This window comes from Nerophis lumbriciformis, linkage group LG24, assembly GCF_033978685.3.
Source record: "Nerophis lumbriciformis linkage group LG24, RoL_Nlum_v2.1, whole genome shotgun sequence".
Lineage (NCBI taxonomy): Eukaryota > Metazoa > Chordata > Actinopteri > Syngnathiformes > Syngnathidae > Nerophis > Nerophis lumbriciformis.
In genome coordinates, this window is record NC_084571.2 from 9,779,244 (window position 1) to 9,802,500 (window position 23,257).

Sequence of the window (23,257 nt, forward strand, 5' to 3'; positions counted from 1 at the left end):
CAAACTAGCAGCAACATGCTGACATGTCAGTGACGTCCTTCTGATTGATCCCTGTCATAAGGTTACACACGTAGTGTCGCTTGTGATTACATAAACTAACTAGGAGACATTCATTATTTACATTCCTGCGCTGTCAAAGTATGGGGGCGTGGCCAAGACAGGAAGTGCTTTGCTGTGTCTCAAATGGAATAAACAGTACTTGTGTCAATGGTGAACGTTTGAAAAATGTTTAATGGAACAAAACAACGTTAAGACGATGACGTCACGACGTGACTTATCTTCATCTTTTCAGGAAGTCGACAAGGGCCTGCTCAGGGGCGGAGCTACGCTCGATCTGGCGCCAAAGATGCGACCTGAAGAACTCTGAGGTGTGCGGGCTTGAGCAGACTCTGATCTGGAGGCTGGAGACACACACACTTTGATTTGATTTTGATTTTTATTAAGGATCCCCATTAGCTGGTTGCCACAACAACCCACTAGTCTTCCTGGGGTCCACAACTCAATACAATTACAAGTAAAAGCATATAATTATAACTACACAATAAAAAAATAAAAAAAATAAAATCATCAATAAGAAAACAAGCAAACAATTTACAGTCACAGAATAATAATTACCATATAAATATAACTACACAATATATAAAACCAAACTAAATCATCAACGAGAAAACTAATTTAAAGACTCCGATAAAATATTACTTTCTTTTTAAAAACCTGTTTACTTTCAATGCCGGTGAGAATTTGAGGCAGGTTATTCCAGACCGATACAGATCTATAAATAAAAGATTTCCGCAAAGCATTCTTCCTGGGACGAGGGAGTACAAAATGCCCCTAACTGGATGCCCTGGTATTGTGATTTTGTATAGTGCTACTGTGGACTATTTCACTATTATACTATTTCACTATTGGATATATGCATTAATTGAGATACCTTGTCAACATAATAGTTATTAAAATGATTTTCAATGTCACATGGCTTAGTGAGTACCAACCCATTTGAGTCCACAAAAGGTGTACAGACATTGTTCTTTCTACCCATGATTTCATTCAAAACATTCCATAAGTTTTTGCTATCATATCTCACATCATATAACTTTGATGCTGACAGTCTGGTTTGACAAAAGAAAAGTGACTTTATAGTTGCTAATCATGCTAACAAGTCAGTGGTTGCCAATTGGCTCAGCTGTGAGCACAAAACCAACATACCTATTAATTTGCTGTTTGGGTGGAAGTGGCCTTCTTTGCTGAGCGCCTCGTGTGTCGCCACCGTCTTAGTCGCCTCTGCCTGACACATACACACACCCATCACCACCGAGTAAAGATGTAAACATGGAGTACTATAAGCAGAGGTCACCAACCTGTTGATCTTTGAGATCCCTCTTCAACATACTTTGCTGCTCTTCAGGTACGCATTTTGTACTTTTTATTTAGTACTTTCATGTAATATTTTTTTATTTAGTACTTTTCCCTTAGTACTGTTATTTAATACTGTTTATTTAGTACTTTTTTGTTGTGTACTTTTCATTTAAAACTTTAGGACTCTTTATTTTGTATTTTGTACTTTTCATTCGGTACTTTTTAGTTGTTTTTTGTAATTTTATTTAGTACTTTTCATTCCTTTTATTTTGTACTTCTCATTTAGTACTTTTTATTTACTACTTTTCATTTATTACTTTCATGTAGTATTTTTACTGTTTTTTTTAAATTTTGTATGTTCATTTAGTACTTTTTTATTTATTAGTTTTCATTTAGTACTTTAATTTAGTAATTTATATTGAGTTTTTATTTTTATTTAGCACTTTTTATTTAATACTTTTTTATTAAGTACTTAGTACTTTCATTCAGCAATTTTTATTTTATAGCTTTTATTACTTTTTATTTAGGACTTTCATTCAGCACTTTTTATTTTATAGCTTTTACTATTTATTAAGGACTTTCATTTTGTACTTTATATTTAGTGTTTTTTATTTAGCACATTTTATTTTTTTGTTTTTATTCAGTACTTAGATGAAGTACTTTTTATTTTGAAGTTATTTAGTACTCTAGTGGGTTACACTTTGCTAGTACTCATCACGGATTGTTAAGAAGACAACGGTAAGACATCAATTGAGTTCCAGCTGCAACGACACTCCTCGTTACCGCAGTGTGCTCGTGACAGGAAGCGAACCAGCTCAAGAGTCGATGAGAGTTGTCAGAGTTTCTTATTGGCGCTTGTGTCGCAATGTTGAAATAGGTAGAAGAATGTGAAATATTGATAACTAATAATAAGACTAGTCTTTAAATACAGAGCATGTTTTTAAGCCTGTCTACCAAATGAAACATTTATCCCACAGGGGTTTGAGGTGTAAGAGCTACGTTTTGGGTCGTGGTCAAGAACTTGGACTTTGGCCTTGAAAAGGTCGTGGAACTCTGGTCCATGTCTTACCTGCACTGTGGCGCCCCCTGCTGTCTGGCTGCAGTGTTTCCACCCATTGACGCTTCGTTGAGGGCCAGAGGTCACCGTGTGAACCCCCCCACAACTGCGGGACACTCTGGGGTACCTGAAGGCACAAAGTAAACATTTATTTAAACTTTTTTTTTTTTACTAATTGGCTTGTAATCCATACTATTACTATAGTACTACTCTAGGGTTACTTCTATATGAATAGTATTACTGCTGTGTGACTAGTATAACTTCTATATAAATACACTTACTACTATGTCTAGTATTACTACTATATTAGTAGTATTGCTCTTATATGAACATTATTAATAGTATAGAAATGATATCAGAACGATACAATCCGAAACAATTCAGTGTGTATATATGTATACAGGTATATACATGTAAATATATATATGTATATATTTGTATTTGTTGTGGCTTTTACAATCGTGCTGTGGCTGAAAGTTGTTGCGTTGTAATTTATGATATTGTCTTGTAGCGTTTGTGTTTGTTGTGAGCTTTCTCGACCATCTTTGTTTTGGTGACTGGTGGCGATGACGTCACAGACGGGCAGACGGATTTGGAGTTTAACTATCTTATCATTGAAAGTGTTCAACGTCATATAATGTCTGCCGTACTTAAATCCAACGTTTTCCTTTTTCTAGTATTGATAAAATGGATCGATTTCCTTTTTAAAAGATGTTGGATCGATACCTATCTTCCGGAAGGCCAACTTGCTGAACACAGATCGATGTAGTTGAATTTAAGGAATATAAATCGATATATCAATTAATCATTACACCACTAATGAATAATATATGGATAGTATTATTACTATGTAGTATATAAATAGTATTACGTGTATATGTCTATGTGCTCTTTTTATATGTCTACTTGTTCTATGTAAATGTCTATGTGCTCTTGTTTGATTGGCACTCACGCCCCTATTACCAAAAGGAGAAATTCACCTGAAGTCTGTGAAGTTCGTCAAAGTTCTGCTGGGCGACACCGCTCCACTGGTACCACACACACACACACACACACACACACACACACACACACACACACACACACACACACACACACTGATGACTGACAGCATGTGAGCGTGCACGTGATGTGCGTGCAGAAGACTCACGGTGTATGAAGGTGTGTGATGACGGGCGGGTCACAGGAGAGACACAGCAGCTGTCTACACACACACACACACACGGTTAAGATGATATGGGAATGATGCAGGATGGGAGTAACTTCCTTACTTCCTGATTCCAGCGGCGTGGACCTGCTGGGAATGTTCTGGAAGCAACATTCTGTCCTGGATGTCATTCCACTGATCTTGGATCTGCTTGTCCAGCTGACACTGAGGTCACATGATCACAACATATCAAAACAAGTCAGGTCACATGATCACAAATCAAAACAAGTCAGGTCACATGATCACAACATATAACAAGTCAGGTCACATGATCACAAATCAAAACAAGTCAGGTCACATGATCACAACATATAACAAGTCAGGTCACATGATCACAACATATCAAAATAAGTCAGGTCACATGATCACAACATATCGTAACACATGATCACAACATATAACAAGTCAGGTCACATGATCACAACATATCAAAACAAGTCAGGTCACATGATCACAAATCAAAACAAGTCAGGTCACATGATCACAACATATAACAAGTCAGGTCACATGATCACAACATATCAAAATAAGTCAGGTCACATGATCACAACATATCGTAACACATGATCACAACATATAACAAGTCAGGTCACATGATCACAACATATCAAAACAAGTCAGTTCACATGATCACAACATATAACAAGTCAGGTCACATGGTCACATCATATCAAAACAAGTCAGGTCACATGATCACAACATATAAAAAGTCAGGTCACATGATCACAACATATCAAAATAAGTCAGGTCACATGATCACAACATAAGTCAGGTCACATGATCACAACATATCAAAATAAGTCAGGTCACATGATCACAACATATCAAAATAAGTCAAGTCACATGATCACAACATATAACAAGTCAGGTCACATGATCACAACATAAAAATAAGTCAATTCACATGATCACAACATATAACAAGTCAGGTCACATGATCACAACATATCCTAACACATGATCACAACATATCGTAACAAGTCAGGTCACATGATCACAACATATCAAAACAAGTCAGGTCACATGATCACAACATATCGTAACAAGTCAGGTCACATGATCACAACATATCAAAACAAGTCGGGTCACATGATCACAATATATAACAAGTCAGGTCACATGATCACAACATATAACAAGTCAGGTCACATGATCACAACATACAACAAGTCAGGTCACATGATCACAACATAAGTCAGGTCACATGATCACAACATATCGTAACAAGTCAGGTCACATGATCACAACATATACCAAGTCAGGTCACATGATCACAACATATAACAAGTCAGGTCACATGATCACAACATATAACAAGTCAGGTGACATGATCACAACATATAACAAGTCAGGTCACATGATCACAACATATAACAAGTCAGGTCACATGATCACAACATATACCAAGTCAGGTCACATGATCACAACATATAACAAGTCAGGTGACATGATCACAACATATAACAAGTCAGGTCACATGATCACAACATATAACAAGTCAGGTCACATGATCACAACATATACCAAGTCAGGTCACATGATCACAACATACAACAAGTCAGGTCACATGATCACAACATACAACAAGTCAGGTCACATGATCACAACATATAACAAGTCAGGTCACATGATCACAACATACAACAAGTCAGGTCACATGATCACAACATATACCAAGTCAGGTCACATGATCACAACATATAACAAGTCAGGTCACATGATCACAACATATAACAAGTGTGAGCGCACACTTACGAGTGTGGACTGAAGCGAGTGTCTGTCGACCTTCCTCTCCTGCAGCTCCTCTTGGCTCCTCAGCAGTTGCTGTGGTAACGTCACAGTTTAGTTGCCGTGGTAACGTCAAGTCGGTGTAACGTGCGCACATACTCAGTCAGCGTGCACGTGGGCGCCTACCTGAATGTGAACATGTTTGTGTTTGTTGTCGTCATGGAGACCACCGATGGCTTCTCGCAGGTCCTGACAGTCTCTCTGAAGCTGCAAGATGGACGCCTGCAGGCTGTGCACGTGCTACGTGCGCACACAGGACAGTCAGTGATGACGTCGTCGCCATAGTGATGACGTTACACTGCCCCACCTGCGTGTCCTCATGCCGCCGCAAGACCTCAGCAATCTTGCGCTCAAACCGAAGACTCAACGTCCTGCCGACGTTTGTCTCCCCGCCGTCCTCCAGGTCGCCGGAGGGGTCAGAGGTCAGAGGCGGCAACATGTGGTCCAAGGCTACTTGCAGGTCGTCCAGCTGAGGTCAAAGGTAACGACAAGACAGGCTGAGTAAAAAAGGGGGTGTGGTGACGCCACTCACCTGGTGGAGTTGGTCGCTCAGTGAGTTAATGGCGTCTTGCTGGATGTTCAGACGCTCGTCCAGAATTCTGACCATGTCTCGCTGGTCTGCACAAAGTTGTTACAGTGTTACCGTAAAGATAGCACAAAGTTAGCTGAGCATTAACACAAAGTTAGTGCAAAGTTGTCACAATGTTGGCATAAAATGTGCACAAAGTTAGCATGCAGATTCAGTCTCATAGGCGGAGTGAATCACCTGTGTTGGTGATGAGGTGTCTGAGCTGCTCCAGCTGATCCTCCTCTACTTTTCTTCCCGCCTCCAACACCATCACACGATCTTGTAGACGCACGCTGACGTCCTTCACGCCGTCCAACGTCTCACACGTACTTTCCTACACAACCACCACTACTATTTATTATACCAATACTACTACTATATGTATGTATTTTACTATTACTATATATCCTTATAATACTAACTCTACTATATTTACTGTATGTATTGTAATACTACTATATATCCTTATAATACTAACACTACTATATATCTTTATGATACTAACACTACCACTATATTTATGTATTTTAATACTACTATATATCCTTATAATACCAACACTACTACTATATTTATGTATTTTAATACTATTATATATCCTTATAGTACTAACACTACTACGATATGTATTTTGATACTACTATATATCTTTATAATACTAACACTACTACTATATTTATGTATTTTAATACTACTATATATCCTTATAATACCAACACTACTACTATATTTATGTATTTTAATACTACTATATATCCTTATAGTACTATTACTACTACTATATTTCTGTATTGTGATACTACTGTATATATTTATAATACTAACTACGGTACTATATATCTTCATTTTACTACCACTATATATCTTTATAATACTAACACTACTACTATATTTATGTATTTTAATACTACTATATATCCTTATAATACCAACACTACTACTATACAGTATGTATTTTAATACTACTAAAAATCCTTATAATACCAACACTACTACTATATTTATGTATTTTAATACTACTATATATCCGTATAATACTAACACTACAACTATATGTATTGTAATACTTCTATATGTGAAGTGAAGTGAATTACATTTATATAGCGCTTTTTCTCAAGTGACTCAAAGCGCTTTACATAGTGAAACCCAATATCTAAGTTACATTTAAACCAGTGTGGGTGGCACTGGGTACAGGTGGGTAAAATGTCTTGCCCAAGGACACAACGGCAGTGACTAGGATGGCAGAAGCGGGGATCGAACCTGCAACCCTCAAGTTGCTGGCACGGCAGCTCTAACAACCGAGCTATACCGCCCTTATATATCCTTATAATACTAACGCTACTACTATATTTATGTATTTTGATACTACTGTATATCTTTATAATACTAACTACTATATATCTTAATTTTACTACTACCATATATCTTTATAATACTAACACTACTACTATTTTTATGTATTTTAATACTACTATATATACTTATAATACCAGCACTACTACTATACTTATGTATTTTAATACTACTATATATCCTTATAATACTAACACTACTACTATATTTATGTATTTTGATACTACTATACATCTTTATAATACTAACTACTATATATCTTCATTTTACTACTACTATATATCTTTATAATACTAACACTACGACCATACATCTATATTTTACTAATTTTATATATCTTTATAATACTAACACTACTACTATATTTCTGTATTTACTACTATTATATATATTTATAATACTAACACTGCTATATATCTTTATTTTATTACTACTATATATCGTCATTATACTAACTGTCAGACTTGTCACTGACAGGTTGGTTATGTTTTAGTTTTTCCTCTTGTGTTTCTGTTTTATTTCCTGTGAGCGCTCTTATTTTGGTTCAGTTTCCTGCTTGTCTCCCTGAGCGCTGTTTCCCCTCACCTGCGGCCGATTGGCAGCCTGGCCTCACCTGGTGTCAAGCAGCCGGCTGCTATTTATACCTGCCTCGCCTTCCAGTCAGTGCTGGAGTTTTGTGAGCTATTTCCTGGTTCCTGTTTACTGTTAGCTGCTTCCTGCTTCCTGTTTTCCTGCCTTTTATTGTTGACATTAAAAGTCATGTTTTCCTGCATCAAGCCTGCCATCTCTGCATCATGGGGTTCGTCACCAACACTTCCTGACACTACACTACTACAAACCCCGTTTCCATATGAGTTGGGAAATTGTGTTAGATGTAAATATAAACGGAATACAATGATTTGCAAATCATTTTCAACCCATATTCAGTTGAATATGCTACAAAGACAACATATTTGATGTTCAAACTGATAAACTTTTTTTTTGTTGCAAATAATCATTAACTTTAGAATTTGATGCCAGCAACACGTGACAAAGAAGTTGGACTCCGGAGCCGACGAGAGTTTCATCGACCTAAGGTATGCCAAAAAGACTGGTATCCCGTTAATTCTCCTTGAGACATTTGTCTCGGCCCAAGCCTTAGATGGCCACCCTTTTGGGCCCATCAAACATCGCACCAAACCCTTATCACTTACCCTATCTGGTAATCATTCAGAGACCTTTATTTTCTGGGTTCTGGACGCCCCGGTAGCTCCTCTCGTTCTCGGTCGATCTTGGTTGATTCAACATGACCCCCATATTTCCTGGTCTACTGGCAAGATTCTGGCCTGGAGCAACCACTGCCATGTTAACTGTCTCAGTTCTGCAGTGGTACACCCTGAAAAGTCTAGACCAGTTACACCCCCAGTTGACCTCTCCCGTGTTCCGAAGATATATCATGACTTGGCCGCAGTCTTCAGCAAGGAACAAGCTATGTCTCTACCTCCTCACAGACCATATGATTGCGCTATCGACCTAATTCCCAACACAGCCCTTCCGTCCAGCCGTTTATATAACCTGTCCCTTCCGGAGAAGCAAGCCATGAGGGACTACATCACAGAGTCCCTTGCCTCGGGAATAATCAGACCATCCAAATCCCCAGTGGCCGCTGGGTTTTTTTGTCAGCAAGAAGGATGGATCCCTCCGGCCCTGTATGGACTATTGCCAACTCAACTGCATCACCATCAAGAATAAGTATCCTTTACCCCTTCTTAATTAATCCTTCAAACCTCTCACTCCTGCCACCATCTTCACCAAATTAGATCTACGCAACGCCTATAATGTGGTACGCATCAGAGAAGGAGACGAATGGAAAACTGCATTCAATACTCACCTGGGCCATTTTGAATATAGGGTCATGCCTTTTGGACTGACCAATGCTCCCGCAGTTTTCCAGGCCCTCGTAAACGACATCCTCAGAGACATGATAGACCGTTTTGTGGTTGTTTACCTGGATGACATCCTAATCTTCTCCAAAGACCCACAGAAACATCAAGAACACGTCTGTCTCGTCGTACAACGCTTACTGGAGAACCGTCTATTCGTCAAGGCTGAGAAATGTGAGTTTCACTCTTCATCTGTTGATTTCCTGGGCTTTGTTATTGAGAAGGGACATATCAAGGCTGACACCAAGAAAGTGAAGGCGGTGGTAGAATGGCCTCAACCCACAACCCGGACTGAGTTGCGACCCTTCCTGGGGTTTGCCGGATTCTACAGGCGTTTCATCAAGGACTTTAGTAAGTTGGCCGCACCCCTCCATGCACTTACCTCTACCAACATACCGTTTCAGTGGAACAGAGAAGCAGGAATGGCATTTTGGTGCCTCAGGAGGAGTTTTGTCTCCGCACCCATCCTAGTGTACCCCGACCCTGACTGCATCATTGAGGTGGATACATCCGATTCCGGTATTGGGGCAGTTCTCTCTCAACGCTCCAAGCAGGACAACAAGATCCATCCATGTGCCTTCTTCTCGAGACGCTTATCCCCGACGCTTATCGCTCTCTTCTCACCACGACCACTTTTGGACATCGGACTTCCTTGCCTCTTCCCCTCAGGATTTGGACGACCTCATACAACACGCTTGACAACACCCCTTACGGTATCTTCATATGTTAATCCCAGCACATAGCTCACATTCAAACACATAGTAGCATACACACCCTATGTATTCATTAAGCACTCAATAAATACATTGAGTTTGAGCTTCTGCTGTTGTGCCGTCTCCTTCCCCCTGTACCAGTCTTAACAAATACTACTAATACTTGTACTCCTAGTACTACTACTGGTATTAATACTACCACTAGTACTACTACTGGTTTTAATACTACCACTAGTACTACTACTGGTGTCAATACTACTACTGATGCTAATGCTACTATAGTACCACTACTTGTGTTAATACTAGTACTACTACTTGTGTTAATACTAGTATCAATCAATCAATCAATCTTTATTTATATAGCCCTAAATCACAAGTGTCTCAAAGGGCTGCACAAGCCACAACGACATCCTCGGTACAAAGCCCACATACGGGCAAGGAAAAACTCACCCCAGTGGGACGTCGATGTGAATGACTATGAGAAACCTTGGAGAGGACCGCATATGTGGGTAACCCCCCCCCTCTAGGGGAGACCGAAAGCAATGGATGTCGAGTGGGTCTGACATAATATTGTGAGAGTCCAGTCCATAGAGGATCCAACATAATAGTAAGAGTCCAGTCCATAGTGGGGCCAGCAGGACACCATCCCGAGCGGAGACGGGTCAGCAGCGTAGAGATGTTCCCAGCCGATGCACAGGCGAGCGGTCCACCCCGGGTCCCGACTCTGGACAGCCAGCACTTCATCCATGGCCACCGGACCTGTGCCCCCCCCCCCCCCCCCCCCTCAAGGAAAAGGGGAGCAGAGGAGAAAAGAAAAGAAACGGCAGATCAACTGGTCCAACAGGGGGGCTATTTAAAGGCTAGAGTATACAAATGAGTTTTAAGATGGGACTTAAATGCTTCTACTGAGGTAGCATCTCTAATTGTTACCGGGAGGGCATTCCATAGTACTGGAGCCCGAATAGAAAACGCTCTATAGCCCGCAGACTTTTTTTGGGCTCTGGGAATCACTAATAAGCCGGAGTTCTTTGAACGCAGATTTCTTGCCGGGACATATGGTACAATACAATCGACAAGATAGGACGGAGCTAGACCGTGTAGTATTTTATACGTAAGTAGTAAAACCTTAAAGTCACATCTTAAGTGCACAGGAAGCCAGTGCAGGTGAGCCAGTATAGGCGTAGTACAACTACTGGCAGAGCCGGCCCAAGGCATAAGCGCACTACGCGCTTGCTTAGGGCCTCGCGGCCACCAGGGGGCCCCCAAAAGCAATTAACAAAAAATTCTTATTTTTTATTTTTTGCATGTACGAGTCTGACTGATGATTTCTAAATGATCAAAGTTACAATTTTAGGTCAACAGAGTGCTGCTGCTGATCTAGGCCTAGTGATTCTTCCTGCCTCTCTTTAAATGTAAAGCTGCCTCTGCTGCACCTGTGACGTTTGCCGCCCGCCGTGCAATGCCAGTGCGCACTGGGCATCAAAAGCGCAGATAGAGGCAAAACAATGTCACAAAAAAGGACATATCCTTCAGGTGCAGAAAAAAGGAAGAAGAAGAAAGTGGAAGAGGAGAAAAAATGCCATGATAAAGGTATGTTTGCATGACTTGGTAATAAAAAGTTTATCAAAGAGATTTGTAGCTGTAATTAGCTTTAGCTAGGTGACGTTAGCTAGCTAGCGCGGTGCTAGCAATATGTTTTTAGCATCAGGTTACTAGTGAGATATGTTGTTTGCACAAATTGTTTGCAGCAGAGCAGGGTAATTTATGTGAGTAAAATAAACATTATTTTTTACATCAACTCATAAGTTATGTGAAACTTCCCCAGGAGCATTGTTAAAATACTTTGGAGGCACAGAATCAGCCCAGAGCCAGTCCACATCCTCAGGCTCAACTGTGAGTGATGAATCAGGTGAGGAAAAGACTGTCACCATACAGTATACATTTAATTTCTTAGTATAAACATTACACCTGAAGGGAAATTAATATAGTCAAAGTATCTCATTAATATGTGTGCCTATATGTATGTATTTCATCTTAGGTACATCTCCATCCTCTACAGTGCTCTCTCACACACCTCCATCCTCTGTGCCCACTGTCCCCTCTATGTCTGAAACCACAGCTGATTTATCTAGTAAGTTAACTGCAAAACACCCTTTATAATTGCTCATTGTACTGCAGAACATTCTGAGGTTAATAATTATGTCCAACAGTGCAATTTAATGACCTTATAGGTCCTTCTTTTTTAGTCATTGTCTTTCTTTGGTCACTTCCTCAGCAACTTCCACCACAACGTCCCCTTCACGCCATGGACCATCATCAGCTCCGCCAGTTGACCCAGCTGAGTGGCCTTCTTTCCTCTCAGATTCAGACAGGACTGAGCAGGTGATCAGAGGACCACTGTCTATTAAGGAGAACTTTTCATTCCCCAAACGGCATGATGGCCGAAGTTTTCATTATCATTATACCTACAGACAGCTAGTCAATGGGGAAAAAGTCAAGCGTAGCTGGCTGACTTATTCAAGAAGTAAAGATGCAGTCTATTGCTTTTGCTGCAAATTATTTTCCAAAAAGTCCTTAAAACTGGCAGCCGAGGAACAGCGGGATTGGGTCAACATAGGTGCACTGCTGAAACAGCCTGAAAACAGTGAAGATCATTGTAGCAACATGGTGAAATGGAAGGAATTTGCCTTGCGTCTTTCAAAGGGGAAAACTATTGATGAATTTAACTTCAGTAGACTGCGCTCTCTTTGTACAAAGTAAACATTAAATATGAACAATTAACTAAAAATATAAACTAGTAATTAAAGACTAATATGTACAAGACTGATGAGACAAGATGACACTTTTACTGTAAAAAAGCAAAGGCGGACCACAGGAGGTGCATAGAGTCCCATCTGTCCAGCAAAAACTCACGGGAGGTGTGGCGGGGCATTCATGACATCACGAACTTCAGAGGCTGCAATATGACAACTGCGGATCAGAGTGCGACACTGGCAGAGGAGCTTAACTGTTTCTTTGCCCGTTTCGAAACCCCCCAGCGACACTCATCTGCTCCAGCCCTGCCCCCGCCCCCACCGGGCTCCGGCGCCACTCCACTCACTGTACAGGAGCACAGTGTCAGACGAGTGCTCCTGGCTGTGAACCCCAGGAAGGCTACCGGACCAGACGGAGTACCTGGAAAGGTGCTCAGGACGTGCGCCCACCAGCTCGCTCCCCCCCTCACCAGGATCTTCAACCTCTCCCTGGCTCAGGCAGTCATCCCATCCTGCCTGAAGTCATCTACAATAATCCCGGTGCCGAAGAAGTCTCCCATCACCAGCCTGAATGATTACCGACCAGTGGCCCTCACTTCGGTAATCATGAAGTGCTTCGAGCGACTTGTTCTCCAGCACATCAAGGACCATATCCCTCCAGACTTCGACCCCCACCAGTTCGCATACCGGGCGAACAGGTCCACAGAGGACGCCATCGCTGTTGCTCTCCACTCTGCTCTGAACCACCTGGAGCAGCAGCAGAGCTACGTCCGGATGCTCTCTGTGGACTATAGCTCTGCCTTCAATACAATAATCCCGGACAGACTCTGCAATAAACTGGACACTCTTGGCCTCCCCCCTCTCACAAACGCCTGGATAAGGGACTTCCTAACCGACCGACCCCAGAATGTGAGACTTGGCCCGCACCTCTCACCCTCCCGCACGCTGAGCATCGGCTCCCCACAGGGCTGTGTACTGAGCCCCCTCCTCTACTGCCTTTACACCCATGACTGCAGTCCGGCCCACAGTGACAACCTTACCGTCAAGTTCGCCGACGATACCACAGTGGTCGGGCTCATCTCCAGGGGTGACGAGGCTGCCTACAGAGAGGAGGTCCTGAAGCTGACGGCCTGGTCTTCGGAGAACAATCTCGCTCTCAACACCAGCAAGACCAGAGAGATCATCGTCGACTTCAGGAGGAGCAGCACCAACCCTGCCCCCCTCTACATCAACGGCGAGCGTGTAGAGAGGGTCCACACCTTCAGGTACCTTGGAGTCCACATCTCTAATGACTTCTCCTGGACAGTCAACACCACATCAATCATCAAGAAGGCTCAGCAGCGGCTACACTTCCTTAGAGTCCTCGGGAAGTACAACCTGAAGCCTGACCTGCTGCTGACCTTCTACCGCTCGTCCATCGAGAGCCTGCTGACCTACTGTATTACGGTATGGTACGGCAGCTGCACTGCAGCAGACAGGGAGAGGCTGCAAAGAGTGGTCAAGACGGCTCAGAAGATCATCGGCCGCCCTCTCCCCTCTCTGACGGACATCTACACCTCCCGCTGCCTCAACAGAGCCAGTGCCATCATCAAGGACAGCACCCACCCTGGCTCTGACCTGTTCCACCTGCTGCCCTCTGGGAAGCGCTACAGGTGCATTAAAACCAAAACAAACAGGCTAAAGAACAGCTTCTTCCCCAGGGCCATAACCATCCTGAACGGACTGCCCCATTGTCCCTCATAACTGCCTTCTCTTCGGTGAATAACCCATTCCACCAACCACCCTGTTTTTGTTTTTTGTTTTTTTCATGAATATATTCATTTCACACCATATTCATTGCACTTCTACATGTTTTATATTTTTATATATTTGCACATTGTTTTTCTAGCATGCACACATCGCACTGTATGGAATGGCCTCAATCTCGTTACCTTGCGTAATGACAATAAAGCTGATTCTGATTCTGATTCTGATTCTGATTCTGATTCTAAATACAAAGCTTTATCACTTGGACTGTTCAACCCCAGGCCACCCTTGTAGCTGAATGTTTTCTACATTTTAAGATTAGGAACCATATGTGGCACTCTGGACATCATTCGTTCATTTATTGGTATTATTTATGTTCTTAACTGGGCCACCCCCATATCTTTATAAATGACATGTCATTTGTAAAGACATGCCAGGCTGACAATAGGATCATGTAAACAACACTGCCAGAGCCGCAATGAGTTTACAGTAGGTGTGTGAATGATCAACAATCAATATTATAGGCAGAAATAGAGGGCCCCAAAATCAAATTTTGCTTAGGGCCCCATGGAGGCTTGGGCCGGCACTGACTACTGGTGGTAATACTACTACTAGTACTATAATTGTGTTAATACTACTAGTACTATAACTGGTGTTGATACTACTAGTAGTACTATGATTGTATTAAAACTACTGGTAGTACTACGACTGGTGTTAATACTATTGCTCGTACCATAACTGATGTTAATACTACTACTAGTACTATTACTGATGTTAGTACTACTACACCGAGTAAATGTGTACAAGGCATGCACAAAAATCCTGATCTCGAGTCGCACTAGTATACAGGAGTACTTTTACTCATATCCAGTAGCACCAGTAGTACTTTTACTAATATCCAGTTGTACTTTTACTCGTATTGTGTAGTACTTTTACCAGTATCCAGTACTAGTGATCTGTAGTACTGTAACTAGCATCCAGTGGTACTTTACTACTCTTCAGTAGTACATTTACCAGTATCTGGTAGTACTTTTATAAATATTCATTAGTACTTTTACTAATATACAGCAGTACCCTTGCTTGTATTCTGTAGAACTTGTATTAACATCCAGTACTAGTTTTCTCTAATACTTTTACTACTATTCTGTAGTACTTTTGTTAGTATGAAGTACAGTACTAGAATAATTGAATTATATTGTACTTTTACTACTATTCATTAGTACTTGTACTCGATATGAAAATGATTATCAGTGTAAAAAAAAAAGTGTAATAAATAAATACATTGGAATAGGGTGTAATAATTAAGAAATTATGATAATTACTCACCTGAAGCTCCTCCCCCTTCCGTTTCGCCTGCTCTATCTGCTGCTGCACTTCCTGGATTAGCTTCATGGCCTGCAAGGTGTGACACACACACACAAAAAATTCCAAAAAGACTAAAAGCAGTCTTTTTCTCACAATGTGTCGACTATTTTCTTATAGAATTGGGAACAATTTCACATTTTCTTTCGGTTTCTGTAATCTTGCAATATTTTCTTGTAAAATTATTACTTTTTTTAAATGTAAAGTTATTACTTTTTAATGCAAAATGGTGACATTTGTCCTATAAATTTCAGACTTTTATCACAATATTGCCCTTTTTTTGTTGTTCTTGTAAAATAGTGACATTTTCGGAGTAAAATTCCGATTATTATTATAATATTGCCAACATTTTAAAGTTTCCTTAAAAAATTGTGACTTTTGTCCAGTAAAATTATGAGTCTTTTCATAAATTTGCCCAAATTTTAAGCTTTTTCTTGTAAAATTGCGACTGTTATTGAGTAAAATTCCAACTTTTATCATAATATTGCACAAATGTTCAGTTTTTCTTGTCAAATTTTGACTTGCGTTAAGTAAAATTACGACTTTTATTATAATACTGCCAAATATAAGTTTTTCTTGTGAAAGTGTGACATTTTTCTTGTGAAATTCCAACTCATTTCTCACAACAAGCTTTTTTATAATTGTATATACACTATATTGCCAAAAGTATTTGGCCACCCATCCAAATGATGAGAATCAGGTGATCCTAATCACTTGGCCCGGCCACAGGTGTATAAAATCAAGCACTTAGGCATGGAGACTGTTTCTACAAACATTTGTGAAAGAATGGGCCGCTCTCAGTGATTTCCAGCGTGGAACTGTCATAGGATGCCACCTGTGCAACAAATCCAGTCGTGAAATGTCCTCGCTCCTAAATATTCCAAAGTCAACTGTCGGCTTTACTATAAGAAAATGGAAGAGTTTGGGAACAACAGCAACTCAGCCACCAAGTGGTAGGCCACGTTAACTGACAGAGAGGGGTCAAGGGAGGAATTATGGTGTGGTTTTTTTTTTCAGGAGTTGGGCTTGGCCCTTTAATTCCAGTGAAAGGAACTTTGAATGCTCCAGGATACCAAAACATTTTGGACAATTCCATGCTCCCAACCTTGTTGGAACAGTTTGGAGCGGGCCCCTTCCTCTTCCAACATGACTGTGCACCACAAGGTCCATAAAGACATGGATGACAGAGTCTGGTGTGGATGAACTTGACTGGCCTGCACAGAGTCCTGACCTGAACCCCGTAGGACACCTTTGGGATGAATTAGAACGGAGACTGAGAGCCAGGCCTTCTCGACCAACATCAGTGTGTGACCTCACCAATGCGCTTTTGGAAGAATGGCGGAAAATTCCTATAAACACACTCCGCAACCTTGTGGACAGCCTTCCCAGAAGAGTTGAAGCTGTAATAGCTGCAAAAGGTGGACCCACATCATATTGAACCCTATGGGTTAGGAATGGGATGCCACTTTAAGTTCATATGTGAGTCAAGGCAGGTGGCCAAATACTTTTGGCAAAATAGTGTATGTATATATCATTAATGTTGTAAATACACATCTGTATATATCTAGAAATGGTGGTCCTAAAGAGGGAGGCGTTTTTGGTGGTCTCAAGAAGGTAACATATACAAGAATGTGTGTGTGTGTGTGTGTGTGTGTGTGTGTGTGTGTGTGTGTGTGTGTGTGTGTGTGTGTGTGTGTGTGTGTGTGTTGGCACAAGACAGAAAAGAGTTCCGGTTTTGCTCAATTACCCGATTATTAAACGAACTCTTCCTCTTCGCCCGTGACATTATTGTTGAAACATGTCGCGCTTCTTACCGTGATCACTTGGTCCTCGCAGGCCTGGATTCGGCCCAGAAGCTGCAGGTGAGTCTGCTGCGCGGTGCTGGACTCGCCGACCCCCAGGTGCGTGAGGAGCGCGCGCAGCAGCCGGTGCAGCGCGCCAAAGTCCACCACGCCCGCGCGGGGGGTCCCGAAAGCCAATTCTAGCAACTCTCTGAACGTGACGTCGTCCTGCGACATCTCGACTGCATGAAGTGTGTAAGTGTACATGTGATACACTGCGTCCACGGTCGCTAGGCAACGTGAGGTGCGTTCGCTGGACGCAGGAAGAAGCAGATGCGTAAAAACTTAGTAAAGTTACTGTGTGTTGTATAACAATGCAGTAAAGTGATGTTGTATACGAATATAGTTAAGTTATGTTGTCAATCAACAAATGTAGTAAAGTATGATGTGGTATAAAAATATAGTAGTCATGTTGTATAGAAATGTAGTAAAGTATTATGTGGTATAAAAATATAGTAGTCATATGTTGCATAGAAATGTAGTAAGGTTATGGTGCATAAAAATATAGTTATGTTGTATAGAAATGTAGTAAAGTATTATGTGGTATAAACATATAGTAGTCATGTTGTATAGAAATGTAGTAAAGTATTATGGTGTAAAAAAATATAGTAGTCATGTTGTATAGAAATGTAGAAAAGTATTATGGTGTATAAAAATATAGTAGTCATGTTGTATAGAAATGTAGTAAAGTACTATGTGGTAATAAAATATAGTAGTCATGTTGTATAGAAATGTAAAGTTATGGTGCATACAAATATAGTAGTTATGTTGTATAGAAATGTAGTAAAGTATTATGTGGTATAAAAATATAGTAGTCATGTTGTATAGAAATGTAGTAAAGTTATGGTGTATAAAAATATATTAATGTTGTATAGAATGTAGTAGTTATGTTGTATTAAATGTAAAGTTGTACAAAAAAGTTACGTTAAATAAAAACAAAGTAGTTATTTCGTACACAAATTAAGTTGTATAAAATGTTCTGAAGTTAAATTATATAACCATATAGTAGTTATGTTGTATAAAATGTACTTAAGTTAAATTGTATAAACATGTATTAGTTATGTTGTATAGAAATGTAGTAAAGTATTATGTGGTATAAAAATATAGTAGTCATCAGTGTTGGGACTAACGCGTTACAAAGTAACGCGTTACTGTAACGCCGTTAGTTTCGGCGGTAACTAGTAATCTAACGCGTCATTTTTTTAAATTCAGTAATTTAGTTACCGTTACTACATGATGCGTTACTGCGTTATTTTACGTTACTTTTGATGTAGTATCGGCTAGAAACAGAAGCGCTGCGGTGTCGTTCTTCTGAATCTTCCTCTGTCACAAGCCGGAGAGAAGAAAAGAGGCGCGGTCTATGTGGGTGTGGGGGGCGGGGAGGGGAGGTTTGATCCGCGGTTTGATATATGAAACAAACAAAAAAAGTTGTTGGCACGTTCAGTCCACACACAGCGTGGTCATGGCGAGCGCAATAACGGAGGAGCTTGAACGCCCAGCGCCATTGAATCGGTGTGTTTATAAGTGCAGATTCGGTTGTGCAAAACGAGGGTTTTAAACACATGCTGATAACGTGCTTGAACCACGTTACGACATCCCGTCGCGCACCCACTTCAGCAATAAGATTGTGCCAGATCTTTATGAGCAGGAGAAGAAAAAAGTTGTGGATGAACTATCCCGAGCATCATCTGTTGCGCTCATGACAGACGGGTGGACGTCCAGCGGAACTATAAGCGCTCACTTCATCACAGCAGACTGGGAGATGAGAAGACACGCCCCCTCTACGAGAGTCACCTTGCGCAGGTACTGACACAAGCAGTGGAGGAATGGAAGATAAAGATATCCCAGTCACACGTGATAATGCCAAAAATCAAATAATTACAGAGAATGAGGCAGGACTGGGACCACAGATAGGTGCTTTGCACATGTAGTGAATTTGGCATCACAGAAGGGAATCTCAGTCAATAGGATGGAGCGCCTCTTTGGGAGGATCAGCTGAGGTTTCTTACTTCCACCCAAGCACAACAGCTGCTCATGTGCTTAAGACAAAGCAAGAAATGCTAAAGCTGCCTGCTCATACATGATGTCCCAACGAGGTGGAACTCCACTTATGATATGTTGGAGCAGCAGGCAGCTATATACTCTGCATTGACCCACAACACCCTGAAGACAAATGTCACCCTGTCTGATGATGATGTGAGAGTGGCAGATGAGGTCCTCTAGGTGCTTAAACCCCTCAAAAGTGTTACATCTCTACTGAGCACTGAAACTTCACCATCTGTGTCAATGATCCTGCCACTGAAAACAAGGATTCTACAATCCATGGCTCCAAGTGTGGAAGACAGCAGCATCACTCCAGATGTCAGGCTTTATTTCACTACCTATGTTTCAAGGAAGATGATGTTTATTCTTATGTTGCACTTAAACTTGTTTTTTATTAATGGTCATTGGTCCAAGTTTAAAGAAAGGAGGAATGCCTTTTTATGTTGCACTGTTTTTCATTAATTATGTTAAAAGGAAAATAAAAATGCATGTCAAGTTGATCAACAGATTGTATTATTCTCCAGTGCAATAACAGTACTGAAATGAAGGCAAAAAGGGCATTAATGGGAGCTTTAAAAAAAGAAAAAGAAAAAAATAAGTAACTAAATAGTTACTTTTCACAGTAACGCATTACTTTTTGGTGTAAGTAACTGAGTTAGTAACTGAGTTACTTTTGAAATAAAGTAACTAGTAACTGTAACTAGTTACTGGTTTTCAGTAACTAACCCAACACTGGTAGTCATGTTGTATAGAAATGTAGTAAAATATTATGTGGTATAAAAATATAGTAGTCATGTTGTATAGAAATGTAGTAAAATTATGGTGTATAAAAATATATTAATGTTGTATAGAATGTAGTAGTTATGTTGTATCAAATGTAAAGTTGTACAAAAAAGTTACGTTAAATAAAAACAAAGTAGTTATTTCGTACACAAATTAAGTAATTAAGTTGTATAAAATGTACTGAAGTTAAATTATACAACCATATAGTAGTTATGTTGTATAAAATGTACTTAAGTTAAATTGTATAAACATATATTAGTTATGTTGTATAAACATTTAGTAAAGTTATGTTATGTAAAAATATATTAAAGTTGTGTTGTATAAAAATATATTATGTTGTATACAAATGTAGTAAAGCTATGTTAAATACAAATAAAGTAATGTCATATAACAATGTATTAAACTTGTTATATTAAAAATGTATTAAAGCTATGTTAAATACAAATAAAGTAATGTCATATAACAATGTATTAAACTTGTTATATTAAAAATGTATTAAAGTTATGTTAAATACAAATAAAGTAGTTATGTCATATAAAACTGTAGTGAAGTTATGTTATATAAAAATATATTGGTTATGTTATATACAAATATATTAGTTATGGTGTATAAAAATGTAGTTATGTTAAATACAAATAAAGTAGTTATGTCATATAAAAATGTAGTAAAGTTATGTTATATAAAATATATTAGTTATGTTGTATGAATATTTCGTAAAGTTATGCTGTATAAAAATTAATTAGTTATGTTGTATAAAAATGTAGTTATTTTAAATACAAATAAAGTAGTTGTCATAAAAATGTAGTAAAGTCATGTTGTATACAAATATATTAGTTATGTTGGAAAAAAAATGTAGTAAAGTTATGTCATATAAAAATGTAGTAAAGTTATGTCATAAAAATTTACTAAAGTTATTTTAAATACATATAGTTATGTCATAAAAATATAGTAAAGTTAGGTTGTATGAAAAATATATTAAAGATATGTTTTCTTCATATTTATTGGAAACTTCAATTGGCTTTGTTGGTCTTTTCCCTTCTTGGCATCAACAACAAACAGGAAGTGACGCGTTTAAACAAACAGGAGGTGATGCGTTCAAACAGAAAGTGAAAGTGCAAAGCAGCTCAGATTCCCTTCTTGAAGTGCAAGAAGACTGTTCCCATCATGCCTCAGCGTGACAAAATCCAGCTTCTGGTCTCTAGACACGCCCCTCGCCATCAGATGCTGTCGTAGTCCGAGTCCCGGCAGGTGGAGCGTGCATGTCGCTCGGCCGAGAAGAATGTGAGCGTGCCCAGGAAGCCGACGACCACCAGGATGAGCAGCTGCCAGTGCAGCAACAGGAAGTTGCTGTAGAAGAACGCCAACGCTGCCAGGATGGACTGAGGAGACAAGATGGCGGATGAGCGGACAGGCACCCCCCTTGCGAGGACTTGAACGTCACACCTGGATGAATTTGAAGATGGCGAAGGCGGGGGCGCTGTTGTCTCTGAAGGTGAAGCCAACGATGCTGAGGAGCTGCGTGTTGAAGCAGCTGTCGCCGAAACCCAACAGGAAGCTGCACAGCAAGGCCACGCCCACACTGGAACACGCACACACAGAGTTCAGGAATCAAACGGCCACTTCATTAGGAACCCAATGTTCCTAATGAAGCGGCCACAGCGTGTACTTGGGCGTCACCTGGGCTCCAGGAAGGCCCGCAGGTCGGTCCCCGACTCGGGCGCCAGCGGAGCGTCGTTGGCGATGTTGAGGAAGATGAGGTAGAACGCCACGTAGTGAGTGACCAGGCCCAGCAGCACCACCGGGCTCCTCCCGAAGCGGTTGCACTTGTCCAGCAACCCGAACACGCCTCCGCCTGGCGAGGGACACACGGCTGGGTCAAAGTTCACGGGAGAGTGGGCGTCGGCGCCGCGGGCTCACCTAAGATCTCCCCCAGGCCGATGCAGATGCCCGAGATTCCGATCAGACTCTTAGCGTCCTGACCGAAGCGTGTCATGGCGCCGACGCACGTGCCGTACACGCCGCTGTAGAAGGTGAGCTCCAAACCTGCGGGATTGACAAGCCGTGACCAATCAGGGCCTGACTTTCCCGTAAAGAGGGGAAGGGCCACACACACACACACACACACACACACACACACACACACACACACACACACACACACACACACACACACACACACACACACACACACACACACACACACACCTGTGTAGGCGATGGACAGGCTGAGCAGCAGCATCTCCTTGGTGGCCAACAGCTTGCATGCCTGCACTGTGAGGGACAACATGACGACATCGTCAACACTCGCACGGGGGCGTGGCCAAAGCAGAGGGTGGGGGCCAAGGTGGAGGGGCGTGGCCAGAGAAAATGGAATTTGAATTTTGATTACATTTTAAACTACAAATAATCAGTTTAATACGTATGAAATTGTTATTTAGCGTGTTTCACATATTTCTCAGATTCTCAGAATAGTTTTTATTGCCATTGTTTGAGAACGGGTTCGCAAACTAGGAATTTTTCTTGGTGCAATTGTGCAACATAAAACACAGATTTGGTAATAACAAGAGCTGTAACTGAGCTATCAGATCTTGTTATAGACTTAGAAGGAATTCAAAGGAGCTACTGTTAGGAGTTATTGTTCATGTGCCTGTTGGCCGAGGGGAAAAAACTGTTCAGGTGGCGGGAGGTGTGGGTCTGGATGGACCGTAGTCTCCTGCCTGAGGGGAGAGGGGAGAATAGTTTGTGTCCAGGGTGAGAAGAGTCGG

At 40.8% G+C, this 23,257-nt stretch overlaps 3 protein-coding genes across 3 annotated transcripts in view; 1 reads left to right on the forward strand and 2 right to left on the reverse strand.

The window, feature by feature from the left end:
* Positions 1-213: 213 nt before the first annotated feature.
* Positions 214-17,843, reverse strand: LOC133620694 (uncharacterized). Its single transcript, XM_061982296.1, has 13 exons — positions 17,640-17,843; positions 15,790-15,858; positions 6,175-6,310; positions 5,941-6,026; positions 5,716-5,877; positions 5,535-5,648; positions 5,376-5,444; positions 3,685-3,785; positions 3,564-3,617; positions 3,394-3,441; positions 2,426-2,540; positions 1,207-1,285; positions 214-401 (listed from the first exon to the last, which is right to left on the reverse strand). The coding sequence occupies exons 1-13, from the start codon at positions 17,841-17,843 to the stop codon at positions 289-291; spliced, it is 1,350 nt and encodes a 449-aa protein (XP_061838280.1). The 3' UTR covers positions 214-288.
* On the forward strand, positions 2,543-12,799 carry LOC133620228 (zinc finger MYM-type protein 5-like). The gene is made up of 5 exons (XM_072915955.1): positions 2,543-2,553; positions 11,498-11,554; positions 11,790-11,873; positions 12,003-12,095; positions 12,240-12,799. Exons 4-5 carry the CDS (start codon positions 12,068-12,070, stop codon positions 12,722-12,724), a joined length of 513 nt encoding a protein of 170 aa, XP_072772056.1. The 5' UTR covers positions 2,543-2,553; positions 11,498-11,554; positions 11,790-11,873; positions 12,003-12,067; the 3' UTR covers positions 12,725-12,799.
* A 3,631-nt stretch (positions 17,844-21,474) lies between the features above and the next one.
* Positions 21,475-23,257, reverse strand: part of mfsd11 (major facilitator superfamily domain containing 11) — a 16,381-nt gene continuing 14,598 nt past the window's right edge. The window contains exons 10-14 of the mRNA XM_061981534.1: positions 22,698-22,763; positions 22,410-22,535; positions 22,170-22,344; positions 21,936-22,071; positions 21,475-21,871 (exon numbers count right to left, since the gene is read on the reverse strand). Coding sequence (XP_061837518.1) covers positions 21,710-21,871; positions 21,936-22,071; positions 22,170-22,344; positions 22,410-22,535; positions 22,698-22,763 — 665 coding nt within the window. The 3' untranslated portion in view covers positions 21,475-21,709. The remainder of the gene's footprint in view (positions 21,872-21,935; positions 22,072-22,169; positions 22,345-22,409; positions 22,536-22,697; positions 22,764-23,257) is intronic.

Coding starts and splice junctions, on each gene's coding strand:
- LOC133620228 (XM_072915955.1), top strand. CDS start 12,068: ATGTCTGAAACCACAGCTGATTTATCTA. Junction 12,096..12,239: donor AACCACAGCTGATTTATCTA/GTAAGTTAACTG, acceptor TCACTTCCTCAG/CAACTTCCACCACAACGTCC.
- LOC133620694 (XM_061982296.1), bottom strand. CDS start 17,843: ATGTCGCAGGACGACGTCACGTTCAGAGAGTTGCTAGAATTGGCTTTC. Junction 15,859..17,639: donor GCGAGGACCAAGTGATCACG/GTAAGAAGCGCG, acceptor CACACCTTGCAG/GCCATGAAGCTAATCCAGGA. Junction 5,649..5,715: donor GGCGGCATGAGGACACGCAG/GTGGGGCAGTGT, acceptor GTGCGCACGTAG/CACGTGCACAGCCTGCAGGC.